Below are 24,345 nucleotides of genomic sequence, written 5' to 3'. Positions count from 1 at the left end.
ATTTGTATGCATCTTTTGACACAAAAATAATTTCCAAAAAGTCCTGCTTAAAAAAAATTCCCCCCGCCCATCCAAAAAATACTAACCTACCTACCATAATTTTTTTTTAGCATGTTATCGGAAACAAACAATCATTTTTTTAGGCCTTAGAACAAAAAGTCAGTTTGGGAAGAAAGCTTACAAGATGCATCAATAACGCAAGTGGCTGTATAGTACAAGTGTCAGCAAAGGCAGTTTCAGCTGTGTATTTAAATGTACATAATTGAGCTGCGCCATGAGAAAACCAACATAGTGGGTTTGCGACAAGCATGGATCCAGACCAGCCTGCGCATCCGCGCAGTCTGGTCAGGATCAATGCTGTTCACTAACAGTTTCTCCAATTCCAATAGGCTTTAAAAGCGAACAGCATGGATCCTGACCAGACTGCGCGGATGCGCAGGCTGGTCTGGATCCATGCTGGTCGCAAACCCACTATGTTGATTTTCTCATGGCACGGCTCATATAATTTGCAGCAGGCACCTTTTTCAGTCTTTTGCTGTTTTCAGGAAAGAAAAGTTTCAAATTTGTGATGTAGCTCATGATAGCTAACTGATTTTCAATAGCCAATTTAAAAGATTGAAGTAATAGGAAAGAATAGAGTGTTTCGTGAAACTACAGAAATTTTTTTTATTGCATGTTAATCAAGTATCTTTCTTGCCCTACCTCCATCACATTTCAGTAAATTTTATGGTGTCGGAGAAGCAAATGGATACTGGAAATGAAGCCAAAAATATGACATTTTAATTTTATGTTCTGTCTTTGAAGAACTTAAATATTTTTATTTATATATTTTCAGTATATATTCACCATTACATACAAATCTGAAGGACAGAGGAATTATGAACTGCGGACAGACACGGAATCTGAATGCAATGCCTGGATTGATGCAATACGTAGGGCAAGGTAAGTTCATCAGTCAAACAGGTATCGCTCTTTTGTTCCTTCTGTCTTTAATCATTATGTATTTACATTCGCCCTATTCTTTTCCATTGAAAATTATGACGTTCATTTCGTATAAGCAGCAAAAGGAAAGGCATGAAAGTTATGTCAGCGTTGCTTAGAGATAATGGGCCACTGTTTTGACGACGTCAGAACGTTCCTAAGATGACATTGCAGTTGTTCCGTCCAGTGAACAGAATGTTCTGGAAGCTGATTTTAATTTTAAATGCAACAAAATTTGTGAAATTTATAATAGAATCTTGTTTACAGATATAAGAAACGAAACTCTTCTTTTGCTGTGTTTATGCAAAATGACTGACAGAATAGGATCAGCAAATTATGCTATTCGTGGATTTGCCCGTCCTATTCTGTCGTTTATTTTGCATGGAAGCATCATTTCACAGCTACTGTGAAACATTTAATCATGGAAGCTTTGTTTTGCAGCTACTGTGAAACATAATTAATCATGGAAGCATCATTTCACAGCTACTGTGAAACATAATCAATAATGGAAGCATCATTTCACAGCTACTGTGAAACATTTAATCATTGAAGCTTTGTTTTTCAGCTTCTGTGAAACATAATTAATCATGGAAGCTTTGTTTTGCAGCTACTGTGAAACATACTTAATCATGAAAGCATCATTTCACAGCCACTGTGAAACATTTAATTATGGAAGCTTTGTTTTGCAGCTATGTGAAACATTTGATCATGGAAGCTTTGTTTTGCAGCTACTGTGAAACATAATTAATCATGGAAGCATCTTTTCACAGCTACTGTGAAACATTTAATCAGGAACCATTATTTCACAGCTACTACAAATTTTCTAATGATGGAAGTATTATTTTACAAGATTTACAGCTACATTTAGAAAATAATACACAGACGAAGTGTGTTTTGATTAATTTAAACACAAGGAAGACATCCCATGAAATAATTTCACGAGTGTTTTTTAATTTGAAAGAATTATTTTGGTTGAATCATACTTTAGCTATATATAATTTGGTTCTAATGTGTTGAAAATGAAAATGGTAACATTGTATCATAATGCTTAAAGTAAGTGAATGTGACATCATTCTTTCTGTGCAGTATTAATAAATATAGTTTGTCATACTGTGAAATCATTAATATTCATGGGGGACTAATTTTCATGGATTTCGTGGTTGAGTCAATCCACGAAGTTTAATCCCAACAAACAAGTAAAATTCCCATTCATTTCATGTTCAAAAGTTGAGATCCACGAATTCATATCCCCACGAAATTGCTGTTTTGACCCAAACCACGAAATTTCATGCCTCAAAATTTAATTATTTTACAGTATTAGAAATAAATATTTAATAATGGTTGTTGCTATAATTTTACAGCTACAGTAAGGTGCTGGAACAGAAAGAAGAGTTGGAACAGAAACATCTACATGTTATACAGATTTTGGAAAGTGAGAGACAAGCCAAGTGGCATTATGTACAACAAACGGAAGAACTGGCTACGGAAGTTAAAAAACTTAAAGCGGAGGTATTGCATTTGTAGTATACTGTGAAATCATTAATATTCGTGGGGGACTAATTTTCGTGGATTTCGTGGTTGAGTCAATCCACGAAATTTAATCCCGACGAACAAGTAAAATTCCCATTTATTTTATGTTCAAAGTTGAAATCCACGAATTCATATCCCCACGAAATTGCCGTTTTGACCAAAACCACGAAATTTTATGTCCACGAAATTAAATGATTTCACAGTATTTCATATATGTTCCATTTATTTAAGAAATAATTTATAGCAAAGCCGTGTTTTAACACTATTTATGCATGATGGGAGGTTATACGTAATAATTTCACAAGGGCACAACTGTTTATATATTTACTGGAATACTCGTCAAAACTCATGTGTTAAAAAGTTTCGGAGAATAGGGGCGCTCTTCTACTCACCCCAGCAGCGTCAACATCAGCGTGAGCTTTCTTGGTTAAAGTTTTTCGGCAAGCTTTGTTTTTCTGCCATATTTTTGTTACTATATTTCTTATATCTTACTGTAACTTCACATAAACATTGTCCAACATACAAACAAAGTATGTGCAGGGGCTGGGCTCATTATACCCCAGGTCAAGGTCACCAAGGTGTTCTACTTTGGTTATTTTTAAGGTTAATACCCCAGTCACACATACGGCGCGGATAGCTACGTCTAGCCACGGATAGAAACGTAGTAATCCGTATCGGTCCGTATCGGTCCGTATCGATCCGTACCTGAACCGTACCTTACCGTAGTAACCCGTATCAATCCGTACCAGTCCGTATGGCTCAGGTACGTATCGATACGGATTACTACGTTTCTATCCGTAGCTTAACGTAGCTATCTGCGCCGTATATGTGACTGTGGTATAAAGTTTTTCGGCAACCTTTGTTTTTCTGTCATATCTTTGTTACTGTTGCTTATATCTTACTATAGCTTTACATAAACATTGTCCAGCATACAAACAAAATATGTATGCTGGGTCCATTATACACCCAAGGTCAAGGTCACCAAGTTGTTATACTTCAACTCTTGGAATTATTTTCATGTTAAATTTTTTCAAAAGCTTCATTTATAGACATATCTTTAATACTTTAAAAGTTTATGACTTGAAATTAAAAATATTTCTTTATAATCATCATCTGCTTGTGTGTTTACAATCCTCATAACTCTAATTGTATTTTTGGCAGAATTATGTCCCTTTCTTACTTAAAGTTTTTTGGCAATTTTCGCTTTCTGGATATAACATTAGTACAATATAAGATAATGACTTGAAACTTAAAATGTGTCTTTATCATCATTGTCTGCTATAATATTAAATAGAATAAATAAATAAGATAAAATATAAATAAATAAATAAATAAATAGAAATATAATTTGAGTTTAGTAAAGTCTTTATACTTTATGTGCATGTAGTTTCTTGGACTGTTTTTTCTTATACAATATATAATTTAATTCCATCAAAATAAAGAATGTCAGTACCCCTTCCATACTTGACCTTTAACCCCTCTGAGTACTAAGTAGGGTCTTTTTATATCTTGGTGTATCTTCCTTTTAAAGTAGAGGTCTCTTATTGAGACATAAATTCATTCTACTGTCAAATCAACGAATATTGGAGCACGCTGTCTTATGGACAGCTCTTGTTTAGAAAGTTATTAATGTTTTTCCAAAAATGTGTGCTCAAACTGTTAAAATTCAAATCAATCTGAACTCTTCAGTTACAGAAGTTCAAAAAGGACAGAGTTTCCAATCATACAGTGGAAGATGAAACAGATGAAATAAAGAAAATAAAAAAGGTATTTATTTCTGTTTGTACATCCGTATTTTTTTCAAATTCTACAATTAAACTCCTTTTGTAATTTTAAATCAGGAAAACAGTTTGCTGTTTTTTTTATATCTCATATTGTTTCTGCAGGTGTAATTTGCAGTTATTTTATTGAGTAATAAAATCTTGAATTTTTATTCTTCATATTTATTGATTTTGTGTAAATTTATTGCTTTTGTTGTGAATATTTTTAATGAATAGCAAATATTTTTTCTGATTTATATTGTCTTGAGAGGGCTTACATGTTGCAAATAAAAAGTGTTAATTTTGTATTTTTTAAATGGTGCTTATGAACTTAAATTGCCAGAATAAATTTGGGTCAGTTTTATAAGAAATCTAAAAAAAAATGTGAAGGTCTAGCGGTTTGAGCTTTTGTTAAAATTTTCTTTTAATAAAGCACATTTTTTACTGGCAGGGAGGTAAAAAGGGTAGGGGTGGGGATGGGGGTTGGGGCTGTGGGGGTGAGAGTATGATGTTGCACAAAAGTAAAGTTTTCTTTTTCTGAAATCATACTGAAACTAGATCTGGGATTTATGGAATTTTCCAGTGATTCATAATATTTACAGGCTGAGGCATGACAAAAACCAGTTGGGCAAGAAATATGGCAATTAATTCATATGCTCCTACACGATGAATGCCAAAATGCACTCTTCAAAATATATTTGAAAACTTTACTAACTCACAGGAATCTTTTTTATCTCATTTACACGGTGTCACATAGTATTTTGTGTTTTGAGGTAGAAATTTTCAGCTGTATGTTTTATGCACTTTTTTTTGCATAGCCAGCTTTAATGCAGTTCTGAATCATTAAGCAAAATGTTTTTGTATATATCGAAATGAGCTAGAAATTCTCCCAGTGGGACAAAATTATTGACATAAGTACACAGTAGAACCTGTCTTATAATTGAAGAATAATCTTTATTTAATATGTATAATTAGATTGGATTTTGGCAGCAAAAATGTTTAACCTACATTTATCCAGCTAAAAAAGTGAAAGTTTGAGTATTTCCCGCCATGAAAGTGAAAGTGAAGTCTTTCCCAAACCTTTGTCCTCCAGAATGGGCTCAGTGTGAAACTATTGTATCTTGTTCTTTATCTACATACAGTTACAATATTTTTGCGCTGAGCCCTAGAATGACCTGATGTTAAAGGGACAAGCCTCCAGATTAATATCAAAGTTTTAAAATGGACTGGTCCAACATTCAATTTGGGCAGTACCATTTATCATTTGAAGGGGTGTTCACTGAAAATTTATTGACTGAATAGCAAACGTACGTGCAGGCTGATCTTGGTCTGCACTGGTCGCAAAGGCAGAATTATTGCCGCCAGCAGGCTAAAGGTTTAGACATGGAAAATTATAAACCAGAATTGTTTAGATATATATTTAATTGTAAAGAATACAAAGAAAAGCTAAATTTCTGTTGTCTTATATCAATTTTTTATAGCCAAACTAAATTAAATAAAGGTTATATAAAATTTCTACATATTTTATAGTATTTTATAGGCTAAAAAATGTGATTGTAGTTCCTAAATTACAGAATTACCTTGAATGTGTTTATCTAAATTTTGAAAATATTGACATGAATCTGGAGGCAGGCAGCTTTGAATTGTAAATGGCTTCCAGGCAATGGTTACATTATCATCATCATGTGACATAAAGCTATTTGTTTCAGTGTGGCTGTGTTTTATTTGTGATAGATCCACCATGTGATTTCAGTATGGCTTTATGTCATGTGTGATATACAGGTAGACCATGGGATTATTTACTGTGTGTTAGATATGGAATTCGTGTAATATCAGCAAGGCTTTATACTGTGTCAGATTTCAATAAACCATGTGATTTTGGTATGGCTGTATGTCACACATGACATAAAAGATAAGCAAAACCATGTGATTTTAGTATGTCTTGTGTAATAGGTATGGCTATATGTTACGTGCGACTGGTAAAATCATGTGATTTCAGTATGTCTGTATTTCATTGTGTGATTTGTAAGCCTATGTGGACCCAGTTTCGCTGTATTGTTTTGTTTGGAACCATGTGAGAATTTGTGAGAGGCTTTTCATCATCCAGTGATATTCATCCAATGCCTTTGGGGATTGTTCGGGTTTTTCAGCTCAATTATACAAGGTATAATGAAGAACTGTCCTACTCCTCCATGGGCGGACATCAGCATTTGCGTCCACAGCTTGGTTTAGGTTTTTATGTACTTTCTCTTGATCTCTGTTAATGCCTAATAGATTTACTTCAAATTAATAGTTATTTCTCATCATCACCCACATCATATGACAGAAGGGCCATAACTCTAACACCAGTTTTTCATGAATTATGTCCCCTTTTTACTTACGACAAAGGTTACAGTTTTAATGCATTTTCTCTCTATCTCTGTTATTACCAAATTTATAATTTTATTCACATTTAAAATAATAGTTCCTTGTCATCACCTACATCACACAACACAAGGACCATAACTCTCCCACCAATACTTCATAACTTATGTCCTCTTTTTATTTACAATTTCAGGTTAAAATTTTAATGCTTTTTCACTCTATCTCTGTTTACTTTTAAGTGGATTTGATTCAGATTTAAAGCAGTTGTTGAACATCATCACCCACATCATAATGAGTTATGTCCCCTTTTTACTTACAACTTCAGGTCAAAGTTTTAATGCACTTTCACTCTTTCTCCGTAATAGATTTGATTTACGCTTGAGCTACTAGTTCCAGATTATCACCTACATCATATGACACAGGGTCCATAACTCTTGCACCAATAGTTTATGAATTGTGTCCCATTTTGACTTAGAACTGTGTTTTATACAGATTCACTCTATCTCTACTATTACTGATTGGGTATGATTTCAAAGTATGCTCCTTTAGTATTTAGAAATTCTTGTCAAATTATTTACATATTATACACTTTCACTGTATCTCTTGTCTTGATAAATGTATTTGACTCAAACTTAAACTGTTGTCCAACAGCATCATCATTCACATCGGGCATATCAGTCACTGCCATGATAGCTTTAGTCTCCTCAAAAATGCCCTGTTGCACTATCAAGCACTGAAATGTTCGAGCACATGCCTTCTTTCACAGCTTTTGTGTGTTACATTAAATTTTGTAGACTGTAAACCATAATTATTCTCTCATTGTAGCTATTAATAGTCATATAAATTCTTAACCATGGAAAACTCATGCTAGATCTGTATCATATACAGTTCCATTCCATTTTTTGTGTTTGTAAAATGTGGTGTGAATATCTTCATATAATTATCCCGTATTGCAGAATTTCAACTGAGTAAAGGGAAGCAACAGTTTGTTAGCTCCCTTGAACTGTAAGTGAGGCTCACATGAATTTGTTTTTTAAACAATTAAATATTGCAGTTTCCAAGGCTAGTAAGAAAAACCATGTGCTCGTACGTGCTGCAATGTTGGCCAGAAATGCTGAAAAAGCATTCAAGAATACATAATTTTAATGTCGTTACAGATCCATCATTTACAGTGAATTTATTAGGATATTCTTATAAAAAATTTCTTGTTCTGTTTGTCTATTTTTGACCAGATATCTGAGTAATCAAGATAATTCCATCAACCAATCTTTTCAGGTATCTTAAAAATATACAGCAAAGAGTGTACGTGACAGTATGCTAGTTATTGCCATCTGTCTGTATGTGATCAGACACCTTCTTCTGCAGGCTATAACTTTGTAACCCATCCTCTAATTCAATACTAACTTTCACTAATTAATGGTGTGTGGTGCACAATGTAACTCCTGTCTTATCCTTAAGATTAGTATAAGCATTTATCACAAAGTTTTGGTATGGGGTGCACAGTACTTGTCTTTAAGGGTCAAGGTCAAAATGGGTTAAAAGAGTCAAAGACGTTGTGCGTTCTTTTGCTGGTAATATTTTCTTAATTCATGGTCATATTTATATAAAGTTGGAAGAAGTATTCGCCGCATTACGATTTGTGGAGCATACACCCTATCATTCTTATGGCAAGGTCAAGGTCATAAGGAATCAGAGATCTTTGATTTTGAGCTTCCATGCCCTGGACTTTTTTATTTTGCCAGCACATATAGTTTTATTTTGTTTTCATGCAAGTATGTATATAGGTTTTATCCTTAATTTTTTTCAGGTCAAGGTAGTGTAGCAAAGAATTAAAATGGTCTTACCATTTTATGTCTGTCCATTTATGGTTCAAATTACTTTTTAAAACTGGCTAGTTTAGGCAGTCTCTGATAATTCAAGAATCAGATTTTTTTAACTCGTAATAATTAGAGCAAGGTTCAAACTGGTCTTGGCAAGTTCCAGACTGGTCTTACAGCCAAAGACCTCTCATTACTCAAGCATATTGCATGTCTTTATGCAAGCACATTTTTGTTGCTGTTTAACTGTATATCTCGGGAATCTAGGAAAGTTTGTCCAAAATTTGCACTGATAACAGTGTAAGTAACATGAATTACATTTAGCTTGGCAGCCATGTCATAGGTTTTAAGAATTTAGTATTCCATTATAATGGTAGTTAAATTTACTAATTATGTGACTACTTTCAAATGCAAATAAAACTCTCAGTATTTATTAACAGTCACTTCAGCACCAAGTGGTTTTGTCCTAACTGTCGTTTCATCACCAAGTTATTTTGACCTATTTTTTTTTCTTCAGCAGATCAAATACACAGAGTTTTTCAAACATTATTTACATTTCTTAGTTGTAGTAATTGATGCTGAAATAAATTCTCAAACTGGACCTAAAGACTTGGTCCCAATATAACTTGGATCGAAATGACTGGCCTGAAACCACTTGGTGCCAGCATTACCGGTATGTCCCATAGCCCTGCAAGATGTATAGAGCTGCTAAGCAAAAGTAAGAAATGAACTTAGTTCATAGTTTACAGTGAGATATCGGCTTAGTTGGTAGTTTATAGTGAGATAAATGAGGAGGGAATGATGTATATTTTGTTATTGTTGATTACGAAGGAAGCTCCGTGTTATCTTCAGGAAGTGGACAATGAACAGCAGGTCATTTTGAAAGTAAGCTTGGTGTGCACCGTCACCAAATACACTCCCCTACTGTACCCACTTGTACCCAACTTGTACCTATGCCAACTTGTATGCAATTATTGAATTGTGTTTGAAGGAATGTTAGATTTTTCTCAAAATATTGTGGAAAACAGTTATTATTTATTTGTCAAACAGCTGTTTCCTAAAACATTATTTTAAGGTCATTTGAACTGAAGGGTCAGGGTTAGGTATTAGCATAGGTCAATGTTCCAGCATCCATAATCCATCGTCCGCCAGATGTTGTTATCATTTTAAGTTAAAAATTTTCTCCTCTGAAACAACTGGTCCAAGTAACACCAAACTTTATCTGCAGCATCCTTTTATAGACCTCTCAGATTTGTCAGATGGTTTGGCTTTTATCATTTTTAGGGGCCGCCAAAGCTAAACATAAAATATCTGAAGAAAATTTCTTCTCAAGAACAGCTTCATGTATCTTCACTAAACTTGGTCTGTAGTATCCTTGCATGGACATCTTAAAAGCTGTTTCAAATGGTTCAGATTGACACATTTTAGGTGCCGTGAAAGCTGAAAGTAGAAAACTGATAAAAGAACACCCGGTGAAACACTTGTATCTTCACCAAATTTAGTCTGAAGCCTTCTTGTATGGACAGGCTTTTTCAAGTTCAGCTTTGCACATTAAAAGGTCTTCCAGAGCTATAGAAAATCTATAATAAGATAAATGACTTCTTCTCATTAATGGATCTTTACCAAACTTGGTCAACAGTATTATTTGAAGTACCTTTTTCAAGTTTGTTCAAATGATCTTACTAGGACCTAACATTTAGGTCACATAGGGGCTGGCAGTTTACATAGCAGTGTAAAAGGAAAACGTCAAAAATAGTCTTCTCAAAGTATATGGCATGCACAGATGGGAAGCATGATACTTTTGTAGGTAGTCCTACACCAGATTTGTTCAAGATGGGTCCATTGAATCAAACTTCGGGCCATGAACCTTTCTCACACTTGTTCAAATAGTTCCACTTGGTTGGATTTAGAGGAACTTATTTCTGGATAAATGTTTTTCCCACTAATAAACACAGTATGTGGTGTCAAGGTCACATGGCAGGGTTAGGTCTTAATGACCTTCTTGTTAAAAAGAAATTTTATCATTTCTGAAATCAAAATTATATTATGGGCAAACTTTTTTGTATTTTTTAAACTACATATAACTGGAACTAAAAAATAAATAAAAAAGAACAAAAAAAACATTTTTGTAAGACTTCTGTCTGTTCCTGAAAAGGAGGAAGTTTTCATTTAATACAGTTTTAATATGTTTGGCATGTCAATATTATATGACAAAACAGTATCTGTTTCAAATCCTAGTTTATTTAGTAAACAAGAATGTTGACTCAGAAAAAATAGCCTTCAAACAGAAAATTGCAAGAAAAAGCTGGCATTGGTATACAAGTTGGCTTGGGTATAATGAAACAGGAGTTCTAACCCCCCTACCCCCCACTGTTGTCTCTAGCTGGAAAGAGGTTTAACTTACTTCAAAGAGTGTAAATCTGTCATTATTTCAGACTTGTTTTCTTCACTCTTTATTTCCGAGTTCTTAATTCTTTGTTTCTATAGGATTATTTCTGTGTAATCTGTAGATGTTGAGCAAGAATTATCGGAAACACTTTTATTTGAAATTTGTTGTCATTTGTCAATGGCTACACTGTACTCTGGCTTGTTGTTGCCATTATCGTAAACATTTTGCACATGTTTGTTTTTTGCATTTAGTCAAGGTTTAACAGTTACATGATGTTGTTCTTTGCCATTGTGTAAGAAAACAGTTACATTGTTTCTTTGAGTGTATGTTGCCTTGGCTTTTTTGCATTTAGTGTAAGATAAACAGTTACACTGCACATTGGCTTGGCTTCTTTTGTCATTTAGTGTAAGACTCAGCTTTTTTCATACTACAAATTTGTATAGTGATCATTACAATTATGTAAGACACTTTGGGGAATGGTCATCTGTGACATTGGTGTAAGTTAAACAGTTTCATTTTAAGTGGAAGTCGCTTCTATTGTCATTTGGTGTAATGTCACCAGTTACGTTGCACATTGGCATGGTTTCTTTTTTATTTAGATGTAAGGACAACTATTACACTGCATATTGAAGTGGCTTCAGTCAGTCATCATTTCATGTAAGGTTAACATTCACATTGAATATAGAAGTGGCTCAGTTGTTATCAGTTACAAGGTTACCAGTTACACTGTACATTGTATTAACTTCTTTCTCCTTTGGTGAAAGAAGATCAGCACCTTTACAATTGTACACTATTAGGTTCCTTGTCCTTTGATATAAGGTCACAATTTACACATTGTATTAACTTCTTTGTCCTTGGTGTAAGGGCACCATTTACACGTTGTATTATCTTCTTTGTCCTTTAGTATAAGGTCACCATTTACACATTGTATTAGCTTCTTTGTCCTTTTGTGTAAGGTCATCAATTACACACTGTATTAACTTCTTTGTCCTTTTGTGTAAGGTCATCAATTACACATTGTATTAACTTCTTTGTCATTTTGTGTAAGGTCATCAATTACACACTGTATTAACTTCTTTGTCCTTTTGTGTAAGGTCATCAATTACACATTGTATTAACTTCTTTGTCCTTTTGTGTAAGGTCATCAATTACACATTGTATTAACTTCTTTGTCCTTTAGTATAAGGTCATCAATTACACACTGTATTAACTTCTTTGTCCTTTTGTGTAAGGTCATCAATTACACATTGTATTAACTTCTTTGTCCTTTTGTGTAAGGTCATCAATTACACACTGTATTAACTTCTTTTCCTTTGTGAAGGTCACATTTACAATTGTCTATTAGTCTCTTGTCCTTTGTATAAGGTCACAATTTACACATTGTATTAACTTCTTTGTCCTTGGTGTAAGGGCACCATTTACACGTTGTATTAACTTGTTTGTCCTTTTGTGTAAGGTCATCAATTACACACTGTATTAACTTCTTTGTCCTTTTGTGTAAGGTCATCAATTACACATTGTATTAACTTCTTTGTCATTTTGTGTAAGGTCATCAATTACACATTGTATTAACTTCTTTGAACTTTTGTATAAGGTCACAAGTTACTGTGTACTCTGTATTAGTTTCCATGTCAATTATTAAAAAGTTACACAGCATATTGCGGTGTCTTCTTTTTTTCATTTGGTGAAATGTTACTGGTAATACAGCACATTTTGTTGGCTTCTTTTTTCAATTTGTGTGAAGTCATCAGTTATACAGCACATTGTGTTGCCTCCCTTTGTCACTTGATTTAAGGTCACAAGTTACACTGCACATTGCTGTGGCTTCTTTAGTCATAAATTTATCGTAAGCTGCACTTAGAAGTTGCTTTGTCAGTATGGTGGGGATTATCTGATACAGACATTTCCAAGAATGCCCAAGAGTCATTGTATGGAAGTGTCATTATATGGAAGTGTCATTATATCCAAGGTGATCTGTGACAATGATATGCTGTGTTAATTGTATCAGAATACATTGTGTTTGTGGTGTCGGAACGTGATGGTATATTCATGTCAGTTACTCCCCTTGTGTATTAAACTGATAATTTTTGCTCAAATGGCGTGACATCCATCTTTTCTTTTATCTTTCCCTCTGTTTCATTTGTTTCTCACGATGTCTATACCCTGACACTTTTCAGGCTACACGCAGGTATAATCTATATTGTTGCAAAATAATATGCATGATAACATATTTAGTCACAAACAGTATGCTCCATGTACAATATATATATATGCGCCATGTTAAATACATATATATGCCTTAAAATATGTTCAAGTATGCTTACAATAAAACTTGCTTTGAACTGTTTCCGAGTAAACCTCTCATCTGATATATGTGTAAAACTTAATCTCTTGACATGAACTTAGCAAGTTAAGTACGTATTTTGGAATTTAACGCTTTTTTAACATAATTATCAAAGAAAAGACAACCGAAACTCCTTAGTTGCGCTAATTTTTTGATAGTCATTATGTTATGAAAGTACAAACTACAATGAAAAAGAAACAAGTATACCAATATATATATATTACCTATTTGCATGTGCAAATCATGCTTTTTGCCGCATTGTAATTATTTTACTTTTACCTTGCTAAATTTCTATAATAAACATGTCCATCATTCAGTTTGGACAGTACCATTAACTGTTAAAAGGGGTGCTTATCAAAAAAGATACTGTTTAAATGGCGAACAGTGCAGATCTTGATCAGACTGCATAGATGTGCAGGCTGGTCATGATCTGCACTGGTCGCAAAGGCAGAATAAATCATATCCAGTATGATATGGGTAAACATATTGGGACAAGTTGAATTTTATTTGATTGTAAATATTGTTAATTCAGCGCAAAAACTGATTAACTTCTTCTTCTAATGCAGTTAATCACTTTTGACACTGAGCTGATAAATTAATGCATTTCAAGAACAAAATAAGAATTAAAAGCAGGAGACACTATATGGTGTTCAGTTTTGAAATTATCTAAAATCTAGGTTAAATGTTTGTTTCTGTTTCATTTTAAACCCTTGCAGAGCATTGTACTGTATTGTAGTTACATTGCTACTTCTTTTGAACATAAAATCTTCCTGACCAGAATTTGTTTTATTTTAAAGCAAGTTTTAGTTGTAATTTCGTTGTACATTAGTCATTGCATCAAGAAAAATAGATGATTATAAACTAACAAAGATAAATGCTATTTTTAGTGCTGCTTAGAGCTATTTATAGTAACAGAATTGCTATTTATAGTATAACAGAGTTGATGTAAGCAAATTGATGTTTGACATTAATTTTAATAGTATAATAAATGTTGGTTTGATTTGTTTAGCAAATAGTTAACCATGTTGTAACCCTTATATTATATAGTGTCATTATATAATCCAGGTGGACCAGAAAGAAAGGTTTGAATAAATATGTTTGGGCAACTGTATTGCTTAATATAGCATAGCCCATTTGATATGTACATGTTTTGTACATGTATAAGTGTCGCTTGCTAGACTAAAAATATAACACACTTACTATACTAAATATTGCTAAATGTAGCACTGGAGATGACTCTTGATATGTCTGAAGTCAAAGCACTGCTGAGTGGTCTCCCCTTACAGAAAAAAAAAGATACCTATTAAGCACCTTTGATTTTTTATGTGATTTTGAATATTTTCCAGAGAAAATAATGTAAGTGATTACATGAAAACAAATCTAATATGAAGTAGATGAATTTCTTTGCAACATATCTGTAACTGTATCTGAAGGGAAGCTAATCCATCCATGGCAGATGGTTTAAAATTGTCTCCCTTTATTTTGACGAGTTGAATAATCTGTAGCTGGAAGAGTCTCACACCTGCATCTTTAGATGATCCACTACTAATGTCATAAAAAATTGCAGAATAGTAACCTCAGTAATGGTCACAGTGGTCCAGTGGTAATGCTCTGACTATGAGGGGTCATGCTCCTCCAACAAAAGTAACTCACATTCAGTTAAGAGCCCTGTGTATGGGTGCTTCACACCTGGCATTCACACTAAATAATTGGGAAAGATTTTAGAAGCTATTAGGAAGTTCAGGAATCGAACATCTCCTCTATCTTACTTTATCCTGTGACTAAAATTACTAACAGTTTTCTTGAGAAGTCACTTTTATTGGTTACCAGTGGCGAGTATGGGTAAATGTAAATACGCATGCACACGAGAGTACGGGCCTACAGTTGACCTGAAGCTTTGAGTGGCAGGAACCATGTTTGAGTTTAATGTGTACAAATACATCTCAGGAATAAAACCTATTATTAGTAATATGTTCATATTAAATAAACCTGTCTCATCTTTCCCCGTGCTAGCGCAGTAAGGAAAGGCATGGTTGTTTTCCTGCTTGCTTGAAATACGGTAATAGATAGGCTGAGACTTCAATAGAGGTATATGTAGGAAAACATTTTAACACCAGTCTGCTGCTAGAAATTGTTTGATAGTTAGTCTATTTTCTCACTACACATGCAGATAATATTCTTTTTAGTAAAAACAAAAATCAAATATGTATTAAACCTTTTGAAATTTTGATGTGTAAATATGACTTGAAAATTAATTTCAAATTTCGAGGAATAATGATAAAAAAGACATTGACAGGATGATAGCCCACAATGCCTCTGGCTATTATTTCATTGTACTAGATAATTATGTAACTTTTTTTTCATGAATATTTGTGTCCGCAAAAGCTTTCAAACTAATTGAATATTGTCTCCTTCTGTTGTTTGTGTCTGCTAGATGACCTATGGAAGCCTGTCAGGGACATGTTCGGCAGTGGTCAACTCAGACTTCATGCAAAGCATATTAGGTTTTAATATTAATAATTAAGGCCTACTTTTTTAGAGACTACAATTATCATTTGAAAAAACTTCTTGAAACATAAATACACAAAGTATGGAATAAAATACCAGTAAATGTTCATCATGATAATTTGTAGTCTTTCCCTCTGAAAATAGTAAAGATTTTTAGCTATTGGAAGGATACTGGAGTGTGATATTTGAAATAACCTATTTAAGCACAGAAAAAAAGTTGTATCATAAAAGTTTTCTGTCAGTTTTCTCTGATTGTTGAAAATTTCTGCATTCTCATTGGCTAGTTTTTATTCAAAATTATAATAAAACAAATGAGGACTATTTAAACTGTGCCTTTAAGTTATACAAATGATTTAACATTAAGATTTCTGGTTTCTGATGTTTCGATGTTAATATTTTGCAGGACTATATTTTGGAAGGATTACTTACTCTCTCTATCATTGCAGTGATATTCATAAACGCTTGTTTTACGAACATGATTTTTGTTTTGCAGGTACAAAGTTTTTTCCGTGGCTGGCTGTGTCGACGAAGATGGAAACAGATCGTAGAGCTATACATACGCTCTCCACATGCTGAAAGCATGAGAAAACGCAATAGTATTGTATTCAGGTAAAAAGAGTAGTGCTGAAATTTACACACAGAAAGCATGAGAAAACTTGGTAGTATTGTATTCAGGTAAAAAAAGTAGTGCCGAAATTAAATACGCACTTAAAGCATAAGAAAACTCAGCAGTGTTGTATTCAGGTAAAAAACAAATGCTGAAATTCATTACACTGCATGCATGTTGAAAGCATGAGTGTAACCAGTAGTGTTGTACTCGGGTGTTGAAATTGATATTATGCCTGTACAGAGGAACAAAGTTATATTTTATTCAGGTACAATCGACAAAGTACATGTGACACTTATATTACATTAAATATATATTTAATATATATATTAAAATCATATTATTTGTACAAAGTTGTAAGGGGGGGTATACTGGTTTCAGGTTGTCAGTCTGTCCGTCTTGTCTTGTCTGTCTGTCTGTCCGTAGACACAATCTTGTATGCACCATCTCTCCTCATCCCCTTGACACTATTTAATGAAACTTCACACAATTGATCAGTAACAACAGTAGTTGTGCATGGGGCATGTTAGGTTCTTTCAGAAAAAAAATTGCAGAGTTACGGGACTTTGTTTTTTGTTACTATACTATATACATAGACACAGTCTTGTGCGCACCATCTCCCCTCATACCCTTGACACAATTTAATGAAACTTCACACAAGTGATCAGTAACAACAGTAGTTGTGCATGGGACATGTTAGGTTCTTTCAAAAAAGAAAAATTTGCAGAGTTACAGGACTTTGTCTTATTTGTATCTGAACGTTGTTATATATATATTTTTATACTTGAGCAGATTAATCATATGAAAGTAAAAGAAGGTATTTCTGAAGAATCTCGTGGCTTTTTTAGGAGATTTTTAAAACTACCCTTGTTCTGCAGTTCATTTTAAATACAGTCAAAAACAAAAAAGAGTCTATTGAAAAATAAGACATAATGTTCACATGACTAAGCCACGAGATTCTTCGGAAATACTTTCTTTTACTTTCTTATGATTAATCTGCTCAAGTACAAAATATATATATAAAAACCAATTTTCCAGAATTATCTTTGCGTTTAGGTACAAATGAGATATAGACCGTACAAATATCCTGGTAATAACATGAAGCATATATTTAAATTTATGTTGTTATTCAACATAGTATGGATAGAATTTGAGAATGTTACAATTTGGCACGTGCTTATTAAGTTTGACCTTCATAGTTATTACCATGATTATGGTCTTTACATTCACAGAACATTACGAAAAATCTTATAAACCTTCATTAGGATTGTAAGGACGTTCCCGAGTAGATACAAAATTGTCTTAAACCAACCCTAAAGATACCAAAACTTGCTTATATGTAAAAAATTGGGCGTGAGGGGCTTTAGCGCCCGCTTTTAGTATAACAAATGGAGCACAAATGATTATGCAACGATCAACAACGTAACTGAGGCGAGAACTACAAGATTTGTGTAAGAAAAGCAATCATAAAGTGAGTTTCGAAAGGTTTCGATGGCCGTGTCTCACCACTGTCCCTTCAATAACTTTTTACATCGAAAATCATTGACCCCGGGTTGATAGTCGACAATAAACAAGTAATCTTGCCACAACATGCACGTCCTCGTTATGGATATAAAACAAGAAAAACACACTTACTCTGAAGAAATTTAAAATTTCCTTGACACATGTAAACGCTTTTCCGCCATTTTGCACCGAAAAACACATTTTTCTCGCTTAAACCACCGGTTATACTTTACACTGTTTATAGGATGATAGGACATGCAGAGTAGATGAACCCCTATTGATTTTGGGTGCACTCTTTTAAAGGTCAAGGTCATGGATATCCATTTCCAGTCAATAACTTAAGAACCATTAGACCTAGAACCTTCAAACTTCATAGGATGATAGGACTTATAGGGTAGATGACCCCTATTGATTTTGGGGCCACTCCATCAAAGGTCAAGGTCACAGGGGGCTGAATATAAAAACTCTTCCAATCAATAACTTGTGAACCACTTGACCCAGTGTGTCGGAACTTTTTAGGATAATTAGACATGCAGAGTAAATGATCTCTACTGATTTTGGGGTCACTCAATCAAAGGTCAAGGTCACAGGGGCCTGAACACTGTTTCCAATTCATAATTTGAGAACCACTAGGCCTAAAATGTTGAACCTTAGTGGGATGATTGGGCATGCCAAGTAAGTGATCCCTGTTGCAGCCAACCATTAGTTTCTCTTTGACTTTTGCTCCTGTCCCCTATTTACTTCTTGCCTATGTGACTGTGCTTTGGGGGAGACATGCGCTTTTCTACAAAAGCATCTTCTAGTTCTTTAATATGAGGAAGCTGTCCAGCTGGATTTTGTTAGAAGTGTGGTTTTACCCAGCTGGATAGTTGCCATATGAGGTCTTATTGTGTTAAACCTAACAAAAATCAGAACATATTTAACTTTTTAGGAAATGCTTCTGATCAGTTTTATAAACACACTTTTGCAGTATGGTGGAATGTGAAGAGGAGTACAACCAACAGTTGTCTACCTTAGTAACTTGTTTTTTACGGCCACTCAGAATGGCCGCAAGCTCAAAGAAACCTCCTATAACACACGAAGATGTGAACTCAATATTTCTAAACAGGTAATAATTTATCTGAGCCGTGCCAAGAGAAAACCAACAAAGTGGGTTTGCGACCAGCATGGATCCAGACCAGCCTGCACATCGGCGCAATCTGGTCAGGATCCATGCTGTTCGCTAACAGTTTCTCTAATTGCAATAGGATCTGAAAGCGAACAGCATGGATCCTGACCAGACTGCGCGAATGCGCAGGCTGGTCTGGATCCATGCTGGTCGCAAACCCACTATGTTGATTTTCTCATGACAGGGCTCAATTCTATTTTCATCAGTTTATACTCCATGTTAAAGATTGGAAACTTTTAATTTGTTCATTTTAAAATGTATGTTTTATGGCGACTACTGTAATTTCCCGAGAATAACCCACACCTTGGTATTACGTGGCATATGCTCTATAACCTATGATCAACAAAACATGGTTTATTTAAGAATAAAGTGTGAGAACATTACATTTTATGCATGTGTCTGCTTGCTTGGAATCTGACCAAGCACCATATTTTGACAGAATCTTGCATTGAACAAAATCATAAAAAACCTTACACTCATCTGCAATATTGACAAGGGTGTCCGCATCAGAAATGTTTCTTCACCTCTCGAGACAGGAAGATTTTTAGAGTTAGGAGGGGGGGGGGGGTATGCCCTTGTCCGCCCATCTGTCTGTCAGAATTTGTGTCATGCATATCTCAAAAAGTAGTTGACCCAGAGTCATCAAACCTCTCGGATTTGTTATTCAGCATGTGAAGTTGTGCACCTAATGTTTTTATTAGGGTCCTACACAGCCAGACCAGAGTTATAGCCCTTGACTTATTGAAAATAGTCATAAAGAGCATAAAATGTTGTGTCCTATGTATCTCAAAAGGCTTAGAGTCATAAAACATAAGAGGAATTGGTTATACAGCATATGAATGTGTGTACCTGCTGCTTTCTCTGGGATTTCACTCAGCCAGGCTACAGAGTTATAGTTCTTTACTTAGTGAAAAATATGCATAAAATGGGGGCACCTGTGTCCTATGGCCATACCTCTAGTTTAAATTTCTGATTGTCATTTTTTGTTTTTCCGTACAAGAATATCAGATATCAGGAATAAAGAAATGAGCTCCTCTCAACCATCCACATCCCTTCCATGTTAAGAAAAATCTGGATGATAGTCTGGCAAAGAATTTATAATGGTGTTACATCAGATATTTAGACATGGCCCAATCTAGCGAAATTTAGAAATGGTCTTAAATGTTTAATCCTGCATAAATCATCAGTTTTCCTTGTAGGGTAGTTAAAATTCTTCCAGCTTGTCAAATGTCTGCTCGCTTAGCTCAGTTGGAAGATTGCAGATCTGTGGAAAACTGGGTCATGCATTCAATTCCAGGGTGAGGCATATGTTGATAAATGACATTGTGTCTGAAGTCATTCATCTGCAGTCTGTGATTCATGCGGAGAAGTTGGCAGTAACTTGTGGAGAACAGGTTAATACTGGAACAGAATCCAGGAATACTGGTTAGGTTAACTGCCAGCTGTTATGTAGCTTAAAGACTGCTGAAAAATGGTGCTAAAACCAAATAAACAAGCAATCAAATGATTTGTCTTATTTGTACAGAAAAAATGTACTGTAAGAAACAATCACGTTTCTACTGGTAAAGGTATAATCTCCCACAATCCCCCACAAGAAAAAAAATTGCCTACCTACCTACCCAAGTAAGGTCAGGAGACAGCGAACAAATCTTGTTATAATATTTTCAGATTAGTAGTAAATTGGTTTTTAATTGGTATTTCAGTGAGACACTGTTATTTCTACATCAAATATTCTTCAAAGGTCTCTGTGCAAGACTAGAAAATTGGCCTACATTAGTTTTAGGTAAGTAGATCTGCAAAAAATAAGAAATTCAATTAATGGAAAGAAAAAATGAGCCGTGCCATGGGAAAACCAACATAGAGGGTTTGCGACCACCATGGATCCAGACCAGCCTGCGCATCCGCGCAGTCTGGTCAGGATCCATGCTGTTCGCTAACAGTTTCTCTAATTCCAATAGGCTTTGAAAGCGAACAGCATGGATCCTGACAAGACTGCGCGGATGCGCAGGCTGGTCTGGATCCATGCTGGTCGCAAAGCCACTATGTTGGTTTTCCCATGGCACGGCTCAAATGTGTTTCTGCAGGGAAGTACTTTTTATTGCCATAATAAGGCTTTGGCCAGGACTGGATGTTGAGTTCCAGAGAAAGGTAGGTATTTGAGAGACCTGAGTTTTGAGTATGAAGTTGAATTGTATTTGATAGTTGGAGATGTTGATTAGAGAGGTTAGGCTGTACATCATTGTAAAAGTTAACTGACTGTCAAGTACTTGCCTCTCACCTGTTTATAATCAAGTCTTACTGTTGTTGGAAGTCATACAACAGTGTTGTCGAAGGAAGTGCACATAGTTCTAAGTGTTGCAACTGGGATCTTCCTCCACCTTTAAAAAAAACAAAACTTGGAGGTCCTCCAACAAAGAATCTGTATAGGACAAAGGGAAATAAATATAAAAAGATATTTTTTGCTAAATACATGAAGTTACTTCCCTTTAGTCGAAACTTACCAGGACTAAGCCATTAAAGCTGTGGAAAAAATTCAGAATATCTTTTAAGTGAATTTATTATGAAATTCATGACATTAAGTCCTGAGTTCACAGTATTTTGTATGATATTTCAGGTGATTTATTTGACATGCTGCTGCCTATGTTGTGTATATACCAAGAATATGTGAGAAATCACCACTACAGTCTTCAAGTACTTGCTGAATACAAACAGAAACCAGAATTTAACAACCTGCTTAAACGTTATGAGGAGAAACCGGCATGTGAAACAAGGACACTAGAGATCTTCCTTACTTACCCTATGCACCAAGTAAGTTATCCCATGTACAAAAGTGTTCCTGTAAAATCATAACTATTTGTGGCTGACAAATTTTCATGGATTTTGTCTTTGGATCATTTCACATATTTAAATCTAGAAAAAATATATATAAACTCCTCTTGTATTTTTTCTTTACAATACAAAATTGATAAATTTTACGAAACTGTATTTTTGAACAAAAGCATGAAATTAGACGCCCATGAGTTGCAAAGATTTCACAGTATCTTTTGCTCAACATAAGTAAATCGTATTTTTGAAGTAAATTGTAAGTATTTTAATAAAGAAATATAATTCAACACTGTTGAGAATAAGTTTTCTGATGCATCATGTAGGTCATTGTTTGCATCGAGTAAGTTGTCCTATGCTTCAAGACAGTTATTCTTGTGCACTGAAAAATTTTTAATGTGCACAAAATAAGTAAAATTGTGCACTAATAGAGTTAACCTTTGCAGCAAGTAAATGATCATGTGCAGTAAATAAGTTGTCTTGTGTATATAAGGAGTTTTCCTGGGCACCAATTAAGTCATTGTGTACAGTGAATACTGTTAATTAAGTTATCCTGTGTATCAAGGCAGTTATACAGTGCGTTACATAAATTATCATGTGCACAGAATAAGTAAACCTGTGCACCAAATATGTTATTCTGAAAGTTATTATCACCTTCAGAGTACTTATTCAGTATTTAGTATGCAAAAATGTTCATATTATCTTGTACATTAAATTCATTTTCCTTATCCGGTGAAGCCCGTCCCCTTAGCTGAATAGGGAGAGCTCAGATCTTTGGATTGCCAGGTCGTGAGTAAGATTCCTTAGTGGAGCATATGTTCTCCGTGACCATTTGATTTTGTCCTCCACCTCTAATTCAAGTGGGGAAGTTGGCAATTACTTGCGGAGAACAGGTTTGTACTGATACAGAATCCAGGAACACTGATTAGGTTAACTACCTGCCGTTACATAACTGAAATACTGTTGAAAAATGGCGTTAAACCCAAAACAAATGAACAAACAAATTATCTGGTGAAAAGGGCTTCCACATCCAACTGGTCAAGGTGGCTGGCTTTGAGTGACTTGCCCCTTAAGTTTTTGAATGTGGAATTTTTTCATGTGAGAAAAAAATCATCCAGTTGGCTCATCATGTCATGAAAGTTTGAAGATTCCTCCTAGGTGCCGGTTTGTACTTGAAATAAAGCTTTGAGGGGCACCTGAGGTCTTCCTCCTCCATCAGAAGCTGAAAAGTCACGATATGATCCTATATTTATGTTTGTTTAATGATAAACAACAAAAAAACGTTTGTGCACTAAAAAATTGATCTGTTGATTAAAGCGGGCCATGAATGAGCAGGGTTTAACTATGTTTGACAAAATTATGCACTTATTATCAATTATTTAAACAATGGGTAACCTCAACATAAAATTGTTTTATTATTTATAGATACCACGCTACATCATAACGTTACATGAACTTCTTGCACATACTCCACATGACCATGTTGAGAGAAATAGTCTAGAATATGCCAAAAGTAAACTCGAGGAATTATCTAAGGTAAGTTGAAATGACTATTAGTGGAAAGTTCATTCCCAGAGCTGTTTATTTCCAATTCTAAAGGACCTGATTTGTTTTCCTTTGAAAATTATGTGTTATTTGTAACAATTTTTTTTTCTGACCACACAATTATTACATCTTAGTGTCTAACGGCAATTCGGCATGCTAAAAAAGAAACCAACAGAAATCAGGCAAGTATTTGATGGATGTCGTCAAGGATGTACATAATAATCCATGATAATTTGTTAGAATCGAAATAATACATCTGAAACAGTGATTTGCTCTTGAATAAAATCATTGTTGGCCATTAAGATGCATATTATCATATCACTTGTCCTAGGCCCTTGTGATATAATTCCTTTGCATTTAAACTCCAGACAATGATTATACTGAATGACAAGTGACAAGTCACTGTTTACAATGTATTATTTCTTAAATAATCTGACCTTTTTAGAAGTGACTTAAAAATACTCTGCTGTAACGTATGAATGGACAAAAATGTCCCAGTCATTTGAATATGCAAATTTTTTTAATAAAATCTATGAGAAGATCCTTTGGAAGCAAAGAAAGCAACTAGGAAAGATAATAGCATTAAAATAATGGTCTTAAGAGAATGGGAACCACAATCATGTTTTCTCTTTTGATAAGGTATATACTGTAGAGTTAACTCCCTTCATTTGTAGTCTTACTGCTATGCTAAGCTCCATTTTTCAACACTAATTCATGAGAGGTAATGGAAAATTCAACATCACTCACATCCACCTAGCACTAGGTTAAGTCGAATTATTTTATGCGTTGGTACCATGGTCCTGTTAAGAACCATAAAGTATAACACCAGTAATTATAAGTACCTAGTCTTAAAGCTATTCAGCTATTTGCCCACAATTTGGGTGAATTTTTTCAGCATGTTCATTTTCAGCAAGTTTGGCATATAATGTATATATTATGATAGGGCTAAATGCTCAGCGACTGTTGTTGATGCGCTGATGGGGAATCAGCAGAATTGATGAATAAC

General features: G+C 34.5%; 1 protein-coding gene across 2 annotated transcripts in view; it reads left to right on the top strand.

Moving 5' to 3' along the window:
• Positions 1–24,345, top strand: part of LOC123566625 (ras-specific guanine nucleotide-releasing factor 1-like) — a 176,791-nt gene that overhangs the window by 71,354 nt on the left and 81,092 nt on the right. For both annotated transcript variants that reach the window (XM_053549697.1, XM_045360900.2), the window contains 8 exons: positions 836–942; positions 2,343–2,490; positions 4,201–4,278; positions 16,187–16,302; positions 18,774–18,911; positions 20,675–20,754; positions 21,586–21,779; positions 23,220–23,330. In XM_053549697.1, the coding sequence (XP_053405672.1) occupies positions 836–942; positions 2,343–2,490; positions 4,201–4,278; positions 16,187–16,302; positions 18,774–18,911; positions 20,675–20,754; positions 21,586–21,779; positions 23,220–23,330 (972 nt within the window). The remainder of the gene's footprint in view (positions 1–835; positions 943–2,342; positions 2,491–4,200; positions 4,279–16,186; positions 16,303–18,773; positions 18,912–20,674; positions 20,755–21,585; positions 21,780–23,219; positions 23,331–24,345) is intronic.

The sequence above is a fragment of the Mercenaria mercenaria genome, chromosome 8, assembly GCF_021730395.1.
Source record: "Mercenaria mercenaria strain notata chromosome 8, MADL_Memer_1, whole genome shotgun sequence".
Taxonomy (NCBI): domain Eukaryota; kingdom Metazoa; phylum Mollusca; class Bivalvia; order Venerida; family Veneridae; genus Mercenaria; species Mercenaria mercenaria.
Note: the sequence above shows the minus strand (reverse complement) of the source record. Positions and strands in the feature narration are given on the sequence as shown.